Genomic DNA, 18293 nt, shown 5'->3' with positions numbered 1-18293 from the left:
TTATGGTCACCGGGATTTTTGAGGGTATATTATTCAATAATAAAATGTAGGCTTTATTTAAAAAGGATACAGGTCATTCATTTTTGTTCACTTAAAAACTAATTTTTTTTATTTTGACGTTATAAAAACATTGCAAAAAGAGGCATGCTAGCGTCCATTATATCGAAGCAATCATATGTACATTTTTGCCCAGTCTTAATAATACAGAGTACTATTGTTAGTGGTTAATCCATCAGATAACACCCACTATGCAGGAATGTCAATTTATAGACATTGCCACATTTTTATTTATATTAATGTATATAGGGTGCTCGGCCCCAAGAAATAATGTGTGACCATTGTGAAAAAATTGACTTTCCTACATAGACGGTATTATCTGATGTATAAATAACCCTCACTAGCAATCATAGGACTCAGTATTTATAAGACAGGGCAAAAAAAAAAAAAAAGTTAAGTTTACAAATATTGGATATAATGGACACTAGTGTGTTTCTTTTTATTATGTTTTTATAACAGATAAAATAGTTAATTTTATTTAAAAAAAAAAACAAACTACCTATTTTCTTCTCAGACCAAAACCCACACTTTTTATTGAATGACACCCCCTAAAAAATCCCAGTGACCACGAATTGAACCCGATCTAATTAGCTTTTTACTCCTAAGTTTTCTCATAGGAGAAAATTTTTATTTTTATTTTGTTTAAAATAACTTCATTTTTTCACTTGCTGGTAGCTTTAAAGGCATGATAGGAGAAAAATTGGACTAAAAGTGAATTGGATCGGGCTCATTACATCTAGTACCTAGAATTTCCCTTTACATTACTTCAAGACATATACTTGACATACCACATATTGCGGATCAGTTTATTTTAGCGCGTGGCTCTAAGAGCCGAGCGCCGTAAATGGGCGCTGTCATAGCAGCAATGCTATGCTGCAAGGTAATTCGGGGCTCAGGCGGCTGCCAGACCCCTACATCTCCCTCCGAGTTGCGACAACTCGGAGGGGGAATAGTATCTAACCTCTCTAGCGTTCTGGATGAGCTCAGCTCGTCCAGCAAAAACTTGCTGAAAGTGTTTTGGACGAGCTGAGCTCATCAATCCCGCCAGGGAGATTTCCTGTTTCTCTGCACCGCCCGCTGCAATTTTCCCTCATCAGAGGGATTCCCCAGGATGGCTGGATGCCTGACTGTATGCTGTGGATAGCGATCTGTGCTACCCCCAGCATACAGAACCAGCATCCAGCCACCCTGGGGAATTCCTGTGTAGCTTGCAGGGCAGAGAATGTGCTGCATGCAAGGATTCCCCTTTTGTGTGCGGACGGGTGTCCGCTCTGTGCAGGGGGATTCCCTATGCGGGCTGGTAGTGGCCGGCGGGGATCCCCTCTGTGCAGCAAGGGGGGGGGGGGGTCCCCGTTCTATGCTGGCTGGTAGTGGCCGGCGGGGACCCCCCTTTTTTGTGGGGGGGGGGTCCCCGTCCTTTGCGGGCTGTGGGTGGCCTTTCCCTCCCCCCTCCCATCCCCCGTGCAAGCCTCCCCCCTTCTCCATGAACCCCTTCCCTCGGTGTGAGTCCTGTTCTACTCACCCAGGCTGTCTCCAGCGGCATCAGCAGAATCCCTTCTTTCTCCGAAGTCCCAGCCTGTGACGTTACCGCTACGAGGCTCGGTGATGTCACCAAGCCTCGTATCGGTAATTACACAGAGCATGAGACTTCGGGGATGGAGGAAGAAGGGATTCTGCCGCCACCGCTGGAGACAGCCTGGGTGAGTAGAACAGGACTCACACCGAGGGAAGTGGTTCAGGGGGAAGGGGGGGGGGGGGCTTGCACGGGGGATGGGAGGGGGGAGGGAAAGGCCAACCACAGCCTGCGAAGGACGGGGACACCCCCCCGCCCAGAAGGGGGGTCCCCACCGGCCGCACACAGCCTGGGGGAAGGTGTTGGGGGGTAGCTTGGCACCCCATTACTGGCTACACTACACCTGGCACCCCATAACTGGCTACACTACACCTGGCACCCTATACTGGCACCCTATATCTGGCTACACACCTGGCTACCTATACATCTGCCTACACACCTGGCTACCCTGACATCTGGCTACATGTGGCTCCCTATACACCTGGCTACACATCTGGGTATTATACTCACCGTTGGCCTGCTGATCCCTCTGATTTTGCTTCTCCCTCAGCGATGACATGTCCCCCGGCGATCGGCGTTGATGACACCAGGGTCACACAGCGTCATCAACATCTCGCAGTAAACACTTTTTTTTTTAGTTGAATTCAATACAATAACCTGTATTGAATACAATATTTAAAAAAAATGATTGCAAAAAAAAAAAAAAGGTTGAAAATTATTGGAAATTAATTGAACCACTTCTTGCACGGAAATCCTGGGGATATAGAACGCCAGGGTGGTTAATGCCGCCTTGGAGTTTAGAGGCCGAACTGAGCGGCACCGAGATAATATAAACCCTGTATATTGGGTATGTTTCTGCTCGCTGAATGCTTAAAAAGATATATGTTATATACCTCTAGTGAGATATCTCATTTAAAATAAATAAATATATATACATGGCTTTGGTCTCTACAGTACTATGGGTAATCTACAGGGCACTTTCCTACTTTCTGGTGGTCACTGGAATGCCTAAAAATGAGACACTCCTTGGTAATAATTTATAAATGTTTTAAATTTAAGAACAAACATATTTTTTTTTTGTGCTTAACCATAGTAAATGACCAAAACATATATTAAAACATACAGTACAGTACATTCCCTTTAACAAACACTGCATTTGGATATAAATATGTCAGTTACAAACACAATAGCAGTGTTTATTTAATTCTTCTTCCCCATCACTGCAATTGCAGCATTAATTACCCAGGGCCTTTCATATTGGGAAACAAGATTAGAGGAATTTCAAGGGATTAACTGAACTTCTAAATATTCAGAAAACAGACCAAGGTGGGAATAAATTAATGGAAGGAAGTGCCTTATCGGTTTAAAATTAATGCATTAAGGCATTGCAGTCTCATGACATTTTCCATTCTTTTGTCCCACTGTTAGGCAATGATTATGCTATGGATTTGTATTGTTAAAAATTATTTATCCATTCAGAGCAAGAGAAATTCAAGCATATTTCTAAATGATATTTACAGGGAATACAAACTGACTTTCAATCAGTTTTATTTAAAATTAAATTCCATTGTCGCTGTAAAATTGCCATAAACACAGATCAGTGCTGCACAAGTCTTTTTTTTTTTTTTTTGCAGTTTGATGAAATTGAAAATGATTCTTTCTTTTATATGTATGATCACTTTCAAAACCGATTGGTAAAATCGAATCTCACTTCTTTGGAATCATAACCACACTACCACAGTAGTCTATTTGGAGAACAGACTGCCTGAAACTCCCATCCCATACACAAAAACTAAAGTAAGCAACTGAAATAATGTCTGTTATGTCTGTTATAAATGCTATCCGTTGAACATGTTTCGGCATAGTTATATTTGATGCTACTTTAATTTGCGTTGGTTGTGTTGAATATTTGCAACATTTTGTTGTATAAATAAATGTTCAGGACGGGGTGCAGCCATATTACTTATTTTGCAAAGTCTCTTGCAGTTATGAACAACAAAGTACAGCAATAGCTTAGATTGTAAGCCTGTTTGGCAGGATCCTCTCTCCTTTGCGGCCTCCATATGGAATCAGTGATTTGTCTTTTTAAGGTGTTTAATAAAATAACTTATTTATCCTTTAAAATGATTTACCTCATTTATATGAGCTACTCCTCCTTCCGTCAAATGATTTTAATACAGGAGATAAATATAATTTTTATTGGGGCACCTCCACCATCTTTACAATTCCATGTTTTGCATGTACGTTTTACATGATTACACTTTAACAATTTCCTCAGCACTAGCAGTAGCAGCATTTCTCCTTAAACCTTTCTCATTGTCAGGGTTAAGAGTTATAAACTTGGCCACGCTTTTTTTTACCACCACTTGTCACTTCCTGTCAACCTCATATAAAAGTCTTGGTCACATATATACTACTGGTAGAAAGTACTCAAGGAACAATATATAATACGTGTTCCGTTAAGGGACAGGCCCGTAGAATGTGGGTGTGGTCATGGATGGAGCCAAATTTACATAAATTTAAGAGCGGTCTAGGTAGGCCTGTCCAGCATAATGCTGGATGAATCTCCCCTCTCCATTAATACAGAAAACAAAAACATTCAGCATATCACATAAACAGGCAGTATCACCTGCCTTCTGTGTTGGCTGTCTGGCTTTCTGCATAGCATTTCCTGACTTCTTCTAGTGGATCCCATTCCATATTCCCATGGGCCTCCCATTGAGGCACCTCAACTCCCACCATGCCCGCATAGAAGAACCACAGCTCCCTACATGCCCCCATAAAGGAATCACAGCACCTAACATGGCATCACAGTACCCAATATGACCACATAGAGGCACCATAGCACTCAGCATACCCCCCATTGCTGTGGTGCCATGCTGGGTGCTATGTTGCCTCTATGGGGCATGCTGGATGCTGTGTAGTGCCATGCTGGGTGCTGTGGTGCCTCTGTGGGGCATGCTGGGTACTGTGGGGTGCCATGCTGGGTGCCGTGGTGCCTTTACTCTGCCTGGGGGACATCTGGGGCAACCCAGAATAGATCCGGGGCATGTGCCACTGATCTTTGGGGCTAGCAGTGCCCCTGGTGTGTGGAGTATGAGGTGCTTAACAACCTCACCAGACTGTCCGCTTTTGTGTAAGCCCTACATATATAGAAGGATCTGCTTTACTCTGGTAGTTTATCCACAGATGAGGGTGTTGGAGGATGAGTATCACCATTCCTCAAGTACTTAAGTACTCCATTATTTTAGATAACAAATAAAAGTTATATTTTAGTGTGTTCTAGGGACCTGTCCCTTGGGCAAAACGCATTATAGGTCACATATAGTGAGAAAAAAATCTCCCTAAAGGACAGAGGCATAACTACACATGGTGCTCCCACAAAAACATTGAAGCCCCCAAAGTTTTTACCCCTTTCCTTGCTTCCGCTTGGTGACAATCACAGTAATTAGGGGTCCCCCACAGCTTTGGGTCCCTCTACAGTCCCAGGGAATGTGCCCCTATAGTTACACCCCTGCTAAACGAAATACAGACAACAAACATGACCTATCAGAGATTATTCTCTTTTCTATACAAACCCAGGTTAGGTTGGAATCCGTCTAATAGAAATCCTAATGAAATACATTTTTATATTCTGTATTCATTAAATAATGTACAGGCCTTGCACCACTGACAAGGATTTGAAGAGCGATCACATGACGGCCCCAGTATTTGTCTCTAGTGCTATTTTCCCAAGCATCGTATAAATGGCATGGATTGTGTTTGCTTGCAAACTCTCGTAAAATGAAATTGAAATTGGAGACCCCATTCTCTTTGATGTTATGTTTCCCTGATAACTGCTGCCTTTTCTTACTAATGAGGGTGATTAAAGAGAGTTTAACAAGCTTTCTCCTGGCTGAAAGGAATACAAGCCTCTTGGTCCTGGCTGCCTCTTTCTGGAAAGTTTGGTTATAGGAATCAAAAGCTAGCATTTATCAAAGAATACTGGAGGCAGATGGCTGCCTTTTTGAACTTGGAGATGTTAAAATTCATGAATATACACTTGTCCTTATTTTTACGCCCATATTTAATAACAAGGTGCATAGAGCATGGCACTCTTGCCTGCAGCGTTGGGTTCCTGATTCCTGCATGGAATTTGTATGCTCTCCCTGTGTTTACGTGGGTTTCCTCCAGAAACGGACCAGACATAAAGAGATTCTATGTTGCATATTAGCCCTAAAGCCTTGTAAACATTCTAGAGGATCCCCTACTGAGAATCTAGCATTTGTACGGCATCCCCCGTAGATCTGCGCCTGCGCAGTCCGCTCTGGTCCACGTGGCGGTGGTGAGGAGTCGTGGGGGTAGACAGGTGAGGCTTTTACAATGCATATGGAGACATGGGACACTTTTACACTTGGAGGGGCAGCGGATGGGGGTCCGCCAGCCATCATGATATCTAAAGCTGTTAGTGTCGCGCAGCTGATTGAATGCTCGCGACCGAGATTTTCCAGCATGTCGATCAATCCTTTTGAACAATTTCAGCCTGAAAACCATCAAAACATCCATCCGTCGAACATGTTGCAGCACCGATTTTTCTCTGATCAGAAGATCGATCAGCCCGCAAAATTGCCTGATGTGTGGCCACCTCAAAGGTACTCCGAGCACCTCTCATGGGTATGCAATTAAGCTAGACGACTTACAAAGTCATGCTATGACCCCTCTGGAGGAACCTCTTACAATAGCCATGCGTGTCACTTCCTCTTCCTGCTTCATTCAGTGATGCACTTCTCTAATAGAGAAGACAGGGGTGACCCGGAAGTTATAACATAGCCAAGATGGCTGCCGCGATTTTTAAATTGAAATCGAAAACTATTTAGTGTCTTTAAATACTTTGCAGTACTGGTCGGAGTCTCTAGGCATACCCATGAGAGGTGCTCGGAGTCCCTTTAATACTTTCAGATTCTTTAGCCTGTAACAAAAATGCAGGTCAGCAAAACAGAAGAAGAATGAAATATCTGACTTGCATGACTGCTCCAGTAAAGCGACTTACTACGTACCTTTCCCTTTTTACTGAATAACACCCTTCACTTTACTGCAGTAAGTCCAGTAAAAGGTGAAATCTTATGGGTTGCTAGGAGATGCTACACTTTCTATACTGTTCTTTGCCTTAAAGTCGACAGAAATTAGACTAAATTTAAACTCCTAAAGTGTTCCAGTATACCCTCAATCCTTCCGTCTTCTGCACTTGTATCCTTAATTAAAAACTGCTTGTAAATCAACCTCCAAATTACGTCTGCTGTTATCCGTTGATGAAATAACATCTTATGGCCTCTTTTAACTCATCAACCTTCATTAGCATTTAGCGAGCCCTCATTTACCCTGACACATCAGTAAACACTTACTACAGTGATCATTTCTTATGAGTGATTTTTATGAACTTTAAATATGGCATTAAAAAGATGGAAATATGATGCCTAAGGACTCATGCCAGCATTCAACGCATCTTTGTAGATATTCTGTTTGCTTGAAGAGCCTGATATTTTTTCTGTGTTCCTTATACTGATAGATGTAGGCTTGTCATAGTCAGGGCATGGGGTTCAGTATATCAGCACAGACGTCTGTTTTATTCGCATACTGTCAGGGCCGGATTTACAGCTCAGGAGCCTATAGGCACAGAAGTTCTGCCGCCCAAAGCCCCGCCTATCAGCACAGGCCACACCCCTAACTCACACCCCCTTTTCTTACGCAGGCTAATGTAGATATTACCAAAGGCAATTAGAGAATACTAACAATATGCAGATATTGCCAATCACATGCAGAATTTACCAAATGTATGCTATTACCAACAACAAGCCGATAATACAAAGCACAAGGAATTAATACAGATAACATACAGTTTCTAATTACAGGCAGGTACTAGTGAGTAGATTTTAGTGATGGGTAGATTGTATTGATAGGAAGGTTTAGGTAGGCAATATAGATGGTCTGTGAGTTGATCCAAATTTGGTGGCAATTAGTCTGCTAGTGGGAAGCAGCTGTGTCCTGCCTCCCCACATAGAAACAGCACACTGTTCGGGTATACCCAAGCGATGTCACACTAAGGACTGAGCTCAATCCATACAGGTGACACTTATTATAATAGGAGCCTCATCAGTCCTCAATGGATACCCTAATCCTAAACATATCATCAAATTGACGCCCCGTGTGTGTGTGGGGGGGGTATGCATGTGCTTACTGTGTTTCCCGTGTCCAAGCGTCTGCGTCCGTTTGCCCATTATCCTCCCGTTCAAAGAGTCCTTGTCGGCACCCTGTGCCCCTAACATACTATGCTGTGCGCGTGCAGTTTGTCTGACGGGTACGTCTTGGTGTGACGGTGCGCATGTAAAGCACTTGGAGGTTCCCAGCAAGTGCGGTCACAAGGCGCCCATGCGGACATACTGTGCATGCACAGCGTAGTATGTCTGGGTTTGAGGGCTCCAACAGGACCCTTAGAATGGGGAGGAAAATAGGCAAACGAAGGCAGACACCAGCCCACGGGAGGTGCAGTAAGAATATGTACAGCTCCCCTCACACACAGACAATTTGAGGATATGTTTAGGACCAACATATCTTTAAAAGAAATATCAGGCATTTGCGAAAATGCAATCTACTTACCTGTTGCCTCTTCCAGCCCCAGAGAGCTAGGTGTCCCTTGCCTCAGCTCTGCTCCCAGCTGGTCTCCAAAGGTCCTCTCTGTTGCAGATGCCGACCTGGCAAGGTCGTTATTTTCTGCGCCAGTGTGCGGCTGCTCGCGATCACGTAGCCGGGAGATTTGTGTGCAGGTGCAGTACTCCTGCGCCTGCACAGAACACTCCCGGCTACGTGAGCGTGATCCCGTAGGTGCAGAAGATACCAACATCGCTGGGTTGGCATCTGCAACTGAGGGGACCTTTGGAGACCGGCTGGGAGCAGAGCTGTGGCAAGGGACACCTAGCTCTCTGGGGCTGGAAGAAGGAACAGGTAAGTAGATTGCATTTTCTTTAAAATACATACTTCCTTTAACCCTCACTGATCACGCGGCCGGTGGGCGGGGAGAGCGGGGTAATGAATGTGTGTGTGCATGTGTTGTCACTAGCCGCCCGCAGCCCGCCCCTCTCTGTAGTTGTGGCCGCGGCCGCCCATTATCATGTAAATAAGGGCGCGAGCGGCCGCTATTGCATCTTCACTCATTCAAATTTAAAGGGGACATGACACAAAGCCGCCCTTTGATCAATCAGGCGCCTGTAGGCACGTGCCTAGGGTGCCTTATGGTAAATCCGGCCCTGCATACTGTGCAAGTGGAGGTGCTCTCTTATAAAAGAGCATGTCCGTGCATACAGCAAATGGTGTCAGCCTTCCTTATATCGGGGAATAGCTAACAACATAAATAGTCCAAGCACAATGGTAAACTTCCCCGTCACCAGATTTCAGTGGCTGAGTGGCTGATGTCTGTTGAGGTTTCAACACACAATCCCCTCCCCCCACACACACACACGCCAAGCAGCACATTACACTAGGGATGAGCAGAAACTACGCAAGTGTGAATTTACGCATTGTAGTTCCCATCTACGCATCGAAGTTCGTAGGTGAAGTTTCAAAACTACGCTTACGAATTTACGCGTAGCGAAGTACCGCTACGCGTAGCTTACGCCCACTATGCATAGTTAACATCTGTATTGCGTAGCGAACTACAAATGCGCTACTCACATCTAATTTTCTGCGTGCGATTGTATGCTTACAATTTTAGACGTTGGAAAGGGGGAATGTACGCATAGAAGAGTTCCCAGTATAAGCATTTACAGAGGAATTAATGCATACAATTTTCTGCATGCGGGCATGCGGGCATAAGCATCCGCATACACTACGCTTCGAACTACACGTAATTGCGTATTTTAACGCGTAGTCTACGAAATGCATACGAAGCAAATATTTGATTTCAAAGCCGTAGGTGGCGAAGCGTAATTGCGTAAAACTATGCGTAGTTCCAGCGTAGCGAAGTTGACTGACTATGGCCATCCCTACATTACACACAGAGGTGTAACAATGAATAATGTGGCCACAGTAAAACTTTGACTGGACCCCTTTTCCTTGCTAACCGTTTGTGACCCTCACAGCCTGGAGGGCATCTTGCAAGGGTCATAAAACAAGTGTGGACAACGTAATCTTCACACCTATAACAAGAGCAGCCACAAAAACACCTGATCTGAAGAACGAACCTCTTTATCAGACGGAGTGAAGTAGTAGCTGCTACACCCCTGCTCACACAACTGGGTACATGCTCCACTTTCTCTAGTGATGAATAAGGCTCACTAAACCTTGAATTTGTCCTGAATTGAGGTAATGCTGAAAATCATTTATACAGTAAAGGCGTTTAGGTGCAGTCATGCAATCTTTCTGAGTGCTTGTTGACTTTGGCAAGAAACATCACAATGACAGTGTTTTGCCAGTATCAAGATTTAGAGCCCCTGTTTCCATTGACCAGTCCCTAACCCCCATACGTAACTGAACCATGAGCTTAGCCTCTGAATTTGTCCTAGCCCTAACTCTCCCATATCTAACAGACCATTGCCCTTGTCACAGTGCTCGATCGGTCTCAAATTGTTTTGAGGAACATCAATCAGAGTTTAACCTGCTTCCATGGCCAGCTCAGCCCCCTGTACAATCCTATTAAACATTTGTGGGACTAAGTTGAAAGATCACTTCAAAGCTTGGAAACGCCACCATCCAATCTGAGCCAACTTAGAGCTGCCATCGTGTCATAATGGGCCAACATTCCTCAGCAACGATATCAGCATCTTGTTGAATCCATACCAAGAAGAATATTGGCTGATCAGAGCTAAACTCGTTATTAGAGGGTGTCTCTAATTTTTTGGCCAATCAGTGTATATATACTGTATATATCTGATGAGTACTTTACAAAGTGACAGACATAAAAGAATAAAACCCCATACATGCTGCTATATCAATGGAGATGTTTACAAGCTCACATGGATTCTGCCTGTGTATTTGATTGCTATTCCTTAAAATTAATTAAATTGGTTCCATTAGCTGAGCAACTTAAGACAAGATAAGAATTCACACTAATTTACAACTCGTCAGATAGCTGGAAATGTATTTCTGCATTGGACAGCATAGGACTGAGGAGTATGAAGAGTGCATTGGTGCATGTACCAGAGATGATATTGTAACTGACAGGTAACTCAGTAAATGATGCAAAAACTCAAGCACACCAATAATGCAAACTCTAGTAAACTTGGGTTTGATGCATGTATACACTGCACATCCATTGTCCAGTAAGAAAACAATACAAAAAAGATACATAGAAAACCACTTTCATTGAAAGACATTAAGAGGCCTGTTTACGATAAAGGTGCAGTGTGGAGCCTTTTTTTCTTTCCAAAACTTTTAAAAACAGCATTGCAAATACACACACAAAAAAAGAAATGTGCCTTCTTAAAACAGAAGGTAGGCGATTATTCAGGTTAGAGTGAGCATATGAGGTGCCCCACAGTTCATCACTGCTGAATATGCAAATAGTCCCTTTGCTGTCCATATCAGCTAAACATGCCTCCAGAACCGCTGTCTTGCAAGGATGTCAGCTTGTTAATTTTACAGAGCCACAATAATCCAACATGCATGGTTCACCATGAGCTCCCTCAGCAATCTGTACCTCTGGGTGCTTTAAGTCCTACCACATAGAGCCATATTATTATTATTATTATTATTATTGTCTTGTCACTAACTGTCCCTTAAAGTGAACCAGAGACAAAGCACCCTCATGTATTTTACCATATATATCAGTGGGAACATTAGAGAATACACCTACCCTGCTTTCTGTTTCATCCGTCACTGCTTAGCCTGCTTGTTACATCCCTGATAAAATCCCCGACTGAGCATTCAGTCTGGCTTTGCTCAAGAATCATAGCTGAGTCTGTCTTCTCTGATGTCTTTTCAAGCCCAAGCCAGCCCCCTTCTGGCTCTGCTATAATGACTCAGCTATAATGATTCCTGAGCAAAGCCAGACTGAATGCTCAGTCTGGGATTTTATCAGGGATGCTAACAGGCAGACTGAGCAGTGAAGGATGAAACAGAGAGAAGGGTAGGTGTTTTTTCTAATGTTCCCACTGATATATATGGTGAAATACATAAGGGTGCTTCGTCTCTGGTTCACTTTAAAGTAGCTCACAATCTAATCCCTACCATAATCATATGTTTATGTATGTATCGTGTAGTGTATGTATTGTAGTATAGGGCCAATTTTTAGGGGGGAGCCAATTAACGTATCTGTATGTTTTTGGGATGTGGAAGGAAATCAGATCGCCCATAGAAAGCCCACACAGACACAGGTAGAACATACAAACTCCTTACAGATAGTGCCCTGGCTGGGCTTCGAACCAGTGACCTAGCACTGCAAGGCGAGAGCGCTAACTACTACGCCACCATGCTTAATCCAAGCCATGCACTCGTGAGGATCAACCAATCCAAAACAGGCTGTATGCATGTTGGTTATTGTGGCTCTGTACAATTAGCAGGCTGACACATCATTGCATTCCAGCAGTTCTGGAGGTGTGTTTAGCTTACAGGGACAACACAGGCTGATTTTCAGCAGTGATGCATCATGGGAGACCTCATATGCTCACTCCAACCTGAATAATACAAATACCTTCTGTTTTAAGAAGGCAAATTCCTACTTTGCATAACATTTTAGTAAGAGGGCTTTTTGGTCCTTTTCAGCCCCTTACACACTCCTAGGAGTTTTGGTTCAACATAAGCTCGATGGGCAATCTGAAATCAGAACTCCTGCCTGCCTGATCACATGACAGCACAGTGTTGTCAGGCAGACTTGGCCTCTCCTATTGCCCTGATAAGATCAGTGTTGAAGCCAGGAATTAATATGACATCACTTCAACTCCACAACGAAAGCAAAAAAATGTACTTACTACACACATAATCCAGTGTGACGTGCATATGCAGGATAGATCATAAAATTAATTATGGTTATATGACTTGTTTGGGTCTAGGAGCTATTATTATTCCAGCTGGAACCTTAAAGCGGATCTCCATGCTAAAATTCCGAAGTGAACGCCAGTAAACATTGTGGCATTTTTCTCCAGGGAGGGAGTGGAGGCGGGGCCACACACCGGAAGTCAGGTGTTGCGCAGTCTTCGGGACGGGTTCATGGGACAAGGCAGCACAGGCAACTTTAAACTTTCTTTCACAGGACAGCTGCCAGATTTTAATTTTAACGTGGCGATCCACTTTAACAACCCTCGATGCTTAAAGTGAACTTTAACCCTGGGGGGAAAAAGTTTACCTTACCTGGGGCTTCCCCAAGAAGCGGGGAAGGCGAAAAAGAGGACACGTTGCCAGGGGCTGACTGTTAGTCAGTCGAAAACGAAACTAAGCCGCGGCGGGAGACCTGAGGACACTCGAGGAGCTGTGAGGGCACAGGACAGCTGCAGGGGGCTTGGGGAAGACCTTTTTCCCCACCAGGGTTAAGGTTCACTTTAAGTATGACTGATCGCAATGTTATTTTCAACCCCCTCCACAGATACCTTTCCATTGTGAACTGGTTGTCGTCCCTCCACCCCCTTCATAGCAACAGAACACATTGCTAGTTTCAAGGCTAGGGATGTGTCTGTGCAACATTGTTGCCCAAATATTTGCCCAAGTAATCATTCTCCAAACCCTTGACGGGCATCAAATATTGCATGTGTATACTTAAGTGAAATAAACATTATATATATATATATATATATATATATATATATACACACACATATATATATATACACACGCACACAAACACACAATTTAAAAAGCCTCTGCAGGTTTCTTAGATTAGGTATAATAATGGCATTTCACCTTAAGCAGTCTGCTTCTGCTGACTGCAGTGACATGTGTCCTCTTACCTGTGACAAATGGTTACACTTGCTCCTACTGGGAATGTGGCTGGTCAGCTGAATGTTAAAGAGAGCCTGTAGTGCGGCCTGCGCAGCCTGGGCCTTGGCCAACTTCTTACTCCGTCCTGAACCTTCAAACGTCCTTCCATCTACCCTCATTGCCATCACAAAACGCTTGATGTGCTGTTTCTCCACAGTCTCTGAAAGGCAGACGTACCTCAGCCCAGGTCTCAGTTCATTTAGCATCACCACTGGGTTCTTCTCACTCTCAGCTGGGGATGCCATCTTGTGCTTGTTTTGTTTGGTATGGCCCATTAAGTCCAACGTGTGACAGACTAATCTCCCATGCCGATATGCACTGGAAAGCAATTCATTATTAACCGGGCCATAGGAGGAGAAGTGCTCGCTGTGTGCTGTTGGCTCGAACTCTTTGAACAGAGTGTCTGGGAAGTCTGCCTGGTCAGATGTGAAGTCTGTTGACGGGTTGATACAGTTCCCCATCGCAAAGTGAGCCTGACAAGCGTTTGGAAACTGGACAAATGACTTTAGCGCCAGCTCGGCTGCCCTCATTTTCGCTTTCTTTTTTGTAGGTCCACTGCCCTCGAATGTGAGTCCATTTACTTCCACCGCTACTGAGAACACGGGGGCGTGCACTGGACCGGTTTGGGAAACTATTCTGTATTGTAGATCAGGCTTTAGTTCATGCAGCTGAACGAGGGCGTTTTTGGGAGTCACTGACCAAGAGAGTTTCTTTAGTATAATCTGCAATTTGCAGAAATGGCCGCCATTGCCTTCTTCCAGAGGCCGTTTCCGTTTCAGGCCAGCTGGCCCAACTTTTGGTCTGTCGCTCGATAATGCAACATCCTCTCTGTTTCCAACATTGCGGTTTTCCTTCACCTCTGTGCTGCTTGTGCCTAGGCAAACAAAAGAAATACGTAAGGGCCAGTGGACATCACAACAGTGTATTGCCATTTTAAAACATTTTATTTTTCCCAATAAAACTGAAATTTACAGGATTTAATTGTAGGTCCATTACAGAGACACAGACAAGCTCATATGGGTATAACCCAACATATGGGTATAACCAATAGGGCCTTAAAGGACTCCCGAAGTGACATGTGACATGATGAGATAGACATGTGTATGTACAGTGCCTAGCACACAAATAACTATGCTGTATTCCTTTTTTTCTTTCTCTGCCTGAAAGAGTTAAAGAGTTGAATATCAGGTATGTAAGTGGCTTACTCAGTCCTGACTCAGACAGGAAGTGACTACAGCGTGACCCTCACTGACAAGAAATTCCCCTTTTTATCTCTTTTTTGCTCTCAGAAGCCATTTTCTGCTAGGAAAGTGTTTTATAGTTGGAATTTCTTATCAGTGAGGGTCACACTGTAGTCACTTCCTGTCTGAGTCAGGACTGAGTCAGCCACTTACATACCTGAAATGTAACTCTTTCAGACAGAGAAAGAAAAAAAAGGAACACAGCATAGTTATTTGTGTGCTAGGAACTATAAATATCCATGTCTATCTCATCATGTCACATGTCACCTCTGGTATCCTTTAAAACGGTCACTGCAAGCATCCACCCAAGCACTAGAAGAGGTCAATGAAATACAAATAATTCCAACCTGCATGCAAATTATATGCAGCTTAGAATTGGGCCAATCAAAATTGACAGGAAGTGCACTTAAATGACTGGCCCAATTCCATGCTCCATGCCCTCTGCATTACATTTGCACTCCAGAGTTATTTGCATCACATTCATTATCACTAAACAACACTTGTATTTTCTTTTTTTATTGCAAAACATTAAAGATTTGTTTTCCCTTAGCTATAGTGTTTTATGTGGTATCAGAAAAATCGGGCCCATGAGGCTTTTGGACAAATCGGGCACCGCCATAGACTATGATTGTAAATATAGGCAAGCCGGCGCTAAAATTTGTGCGCCAGGCAACGGACGATAATTATCATTATTGCAGGCTTTTTCTCTGTTAAATATCGTTTTTGTTCCTTGTTATTTTTATTCTATGTTTTCTTGCACCACTGAGGAAGGAGGGGGTCTTAGGGTTAAGCACCATCAGGGGGGTCTTATGGTTAGGCACCACCAGGGGGAGGGTCTTAGGTTTATGCACCACCAGGGGGGTCTTATGGTTAGGCACCACCGGGGGGGGGGGGGTGGCCTTAGGTTTATGCACCACCGGGGGGGTCATAGGGTTAGGCATCACCAGGGGATGTTAGGGTTAGGCACCACGGGGGGGGGGGGGGTCTTAGGGTTAGACACCACCAGGGGAGGTTAGGCACCCCCGGAGGGGGGGGGGGGGTAGGGTTAGGCATAGGTAGTGGAGGGTTCTGTGTGAGAGTATTGTCATGTTTAGCTGTAGTAAAATATCGGTAAGAATAACTATCAAAAATTAACACTTTAAATAGTAGACTATGGCACTGTTCCTGTGCCCGGTTTTCCATGGCGCTTGAAGTTCATGTATGCGTTTTATGCAATACATATTTAAATTATTTTCTGTGAATGGCATTTAAAAAAACTAAGAAAATATTTCCTCCAAATGGAAATTCTAAGATCCCAGCAGAGGCACACAGCGCCCCCACTGGCGAGGCTGAGGTTCGCACGCTCTTTAAATAATCTCCTTATGGCATAAACTTAATAACTCATCATGTTTGGTTTTTTTTGTACACATAACGTAAACGTATATCTAAATTTAAAATCGCTTCTAATATTCACACTCATAAACATTTTTTCTTTAGTCTGTCCAATTATATCTTTTAAACAATTGTATAATTAATTGTCTGTTTTTAGGTTTCACAGAGATAGATGCAAGTTATAATTGCTAACTAGGGTAACATAGGTGGAGGCAAACTGATTAATGTTTATATGATATTAAATGATTTGTTTTGTTGTTGTTGCTAATTTAAGTAGCTATAATGACTGATAGCGCAAACAATGAACACCTTGCAATGCAATCTGAGGACTGGGTAACACTGTTTTTAGCAAGGAGACCTCTTCTTATCACATGAGTCATTCTGCAAATTCTATGACTACATTATGCAAAATAAAATGTACTTCCTTTCACACAAATGGGACTGCCAAGCTTTTGCTTTTGGCAAAGCTGAAATCTGATAACCTGTTAGATCTCGCATTAGGTCCTACCAGAGACGGGACAAGGCTCTCCAGCACCCAAGGCTGAGACACCAAAGTGCGCCTCTCCATCCCTCCCACCCCATCCGTCACACACTGATTGCTATTAGACTAAGAGGCGCCCCAGGGCCCCCAACCCCTTAATCTCTTGTTATCTGGCTTGCAGTCACTGCCTTGTATCCCATTTTCTTATTTCTCTGTACTTCAAGCACAATAGGGGAATGATAGCTGTGTGAGTTGTGCGCCCCTCCTACACTGCGCACTGAGGCTGGAGCCTCTCTTGCCTCTGCCTCGGCCTGGCCCTCAGTCCTACCATAGAATTGTTGCCCAAAAGACCGTCTGACTGACACCGTTCCTGCTACTGTTGCTGAACAAGAAGGTCAGAAGATAAACACATTAGCTGATGGATCTCTCATTATAGATATTCCCATTACAGTGCCCCCTTTATGGTCCCCCTGGTAGTTGTTATAGGTATACATTTAATAAAGGTGTCCATTGAAAAGGATGCAGGAAATAGTTGATAGTAGAATATCTGTAAATTTACTGATATTCTACTACTTAATCGATTTAGTAACATATTGTTAATATTTACAGATATTTTACTATGATCTAGCGTAACCCTATTCTCACACAGAACCCTCCCTCTACTGATGCCTAACCCTAAGACCCCTCTGGTGGATCCTAACCATAACCCCCCCTCCCCCAGTGGTGCCTAACCTTAACCCCCCCAATGCGTAACACTAAGGCCACTCCTAACACTAAAGAATCCCCCACTGTTGCCTAGCACTAAAGGCTCCCCCATGCTCATCCCTCCTGGATGGTGTCTTGTTGAAAAAGGCACATGATAAAATAGCAGGAGCTGGGGCTGCCCGCAATGAAAACTGCGGCTACAAATAGTGAGCACAATTTGTAGCTGCAAGTTTTCAACTGGATGTGTCTTGTGCCCTTTTTACACTGAAGCGTAAAAAAATGATGATATAATGAATTGGTTGTGTAGTACCGATAATAACTAGAACATTAGAAGCAAAGAAAATATTCTCATATTTTTATTTTCAGTTATATAGGTTTTTTTTTATAATATTGCATCATTCTCTAATATTTACAGTTCACACACTACTCTGCATTGTAAATGATTTTGCAGAGCAAGCAAGTGAACTTTTGACCTGTCCTCTGGGGAAGAAAAAACAATACAATGCCTAACAGTTGAGATAACAAGCTTCAAAAGACAGAACTCTCTGCGACTTTGAAAGTCGTGGAGCTCAATGGCTTTTTTGCATAGATAACAACTGGAGTTTCTTAACTCTTCCTGTACTGGAAACAATATTAGACTCATGTCTCTGCTGCTAATGTTTTATTTATTTGCTGTACTACACCTACAAATCATTATATCACAATTTTTGTTCCGCTTCAGTGTCTCTTTAAGTGTTCCACATTATAGTGCTCTTTATTATGTTTACCATGATGATGTCCCTGGTGTCCCTGTCCTTGTTTTTTTGTGTAATAAAACAAATATTTTTTATGACTAATGACAGGTGTATATTTCCGAGACAGGTAAGTCAACAAACCTCTTCTTTTAAACTGTTTTTAATGTATTTTAAATCTTTTAGGTGCCTCC

At 43.3% G+C, this 18293-nt stretch overlaps 1 protein-coding gene across 4 annotated transcripts in view; it reads right to left on the bottom strand.

Annotated features, from left to right (window-relative positions):
• The window catches only part of ADARB2 (adenosine deaminase RNA specific B2 (inactive)), an 802765-nt gene that overhangs the window by 251785 nt on the left and 532687 nt on the right, over positions 1-18293 (bottom strand). For all 4 annotated transcript variants that reach the window (XM_068235806.1, XM_068235807.1, XM_068235808.1 and 1 more), the window contains one exon: positions 13540-14444. In XM_068235806.1, the coding sequence (XP_068091907.1) occupies positions 13540-14444 (905 nt within the window). The remainder of the gene's footprint in view (positions 1-13539; positions 14445-18293) is intronic.

This window comes from Hyperolius riggenbachi, chromosome 5 (genome assembly GCF_040937935.1).
Source record: "Hyperolius riggenbachi isolate aHypRig1 chromosome 5, aHypRig1.pri, whole genome shotgun sequence".
NCBI lineage: Eukaryota > Metazoa > Chordata > Amphibia > Anura > Hyperoliidae > Hyperolius > Hyperolius riggenbachi.
Note: the sequence above shows the minus strand (reverse complement) of the source record. Positions and strands in the feature narration are given on the sequence as shown.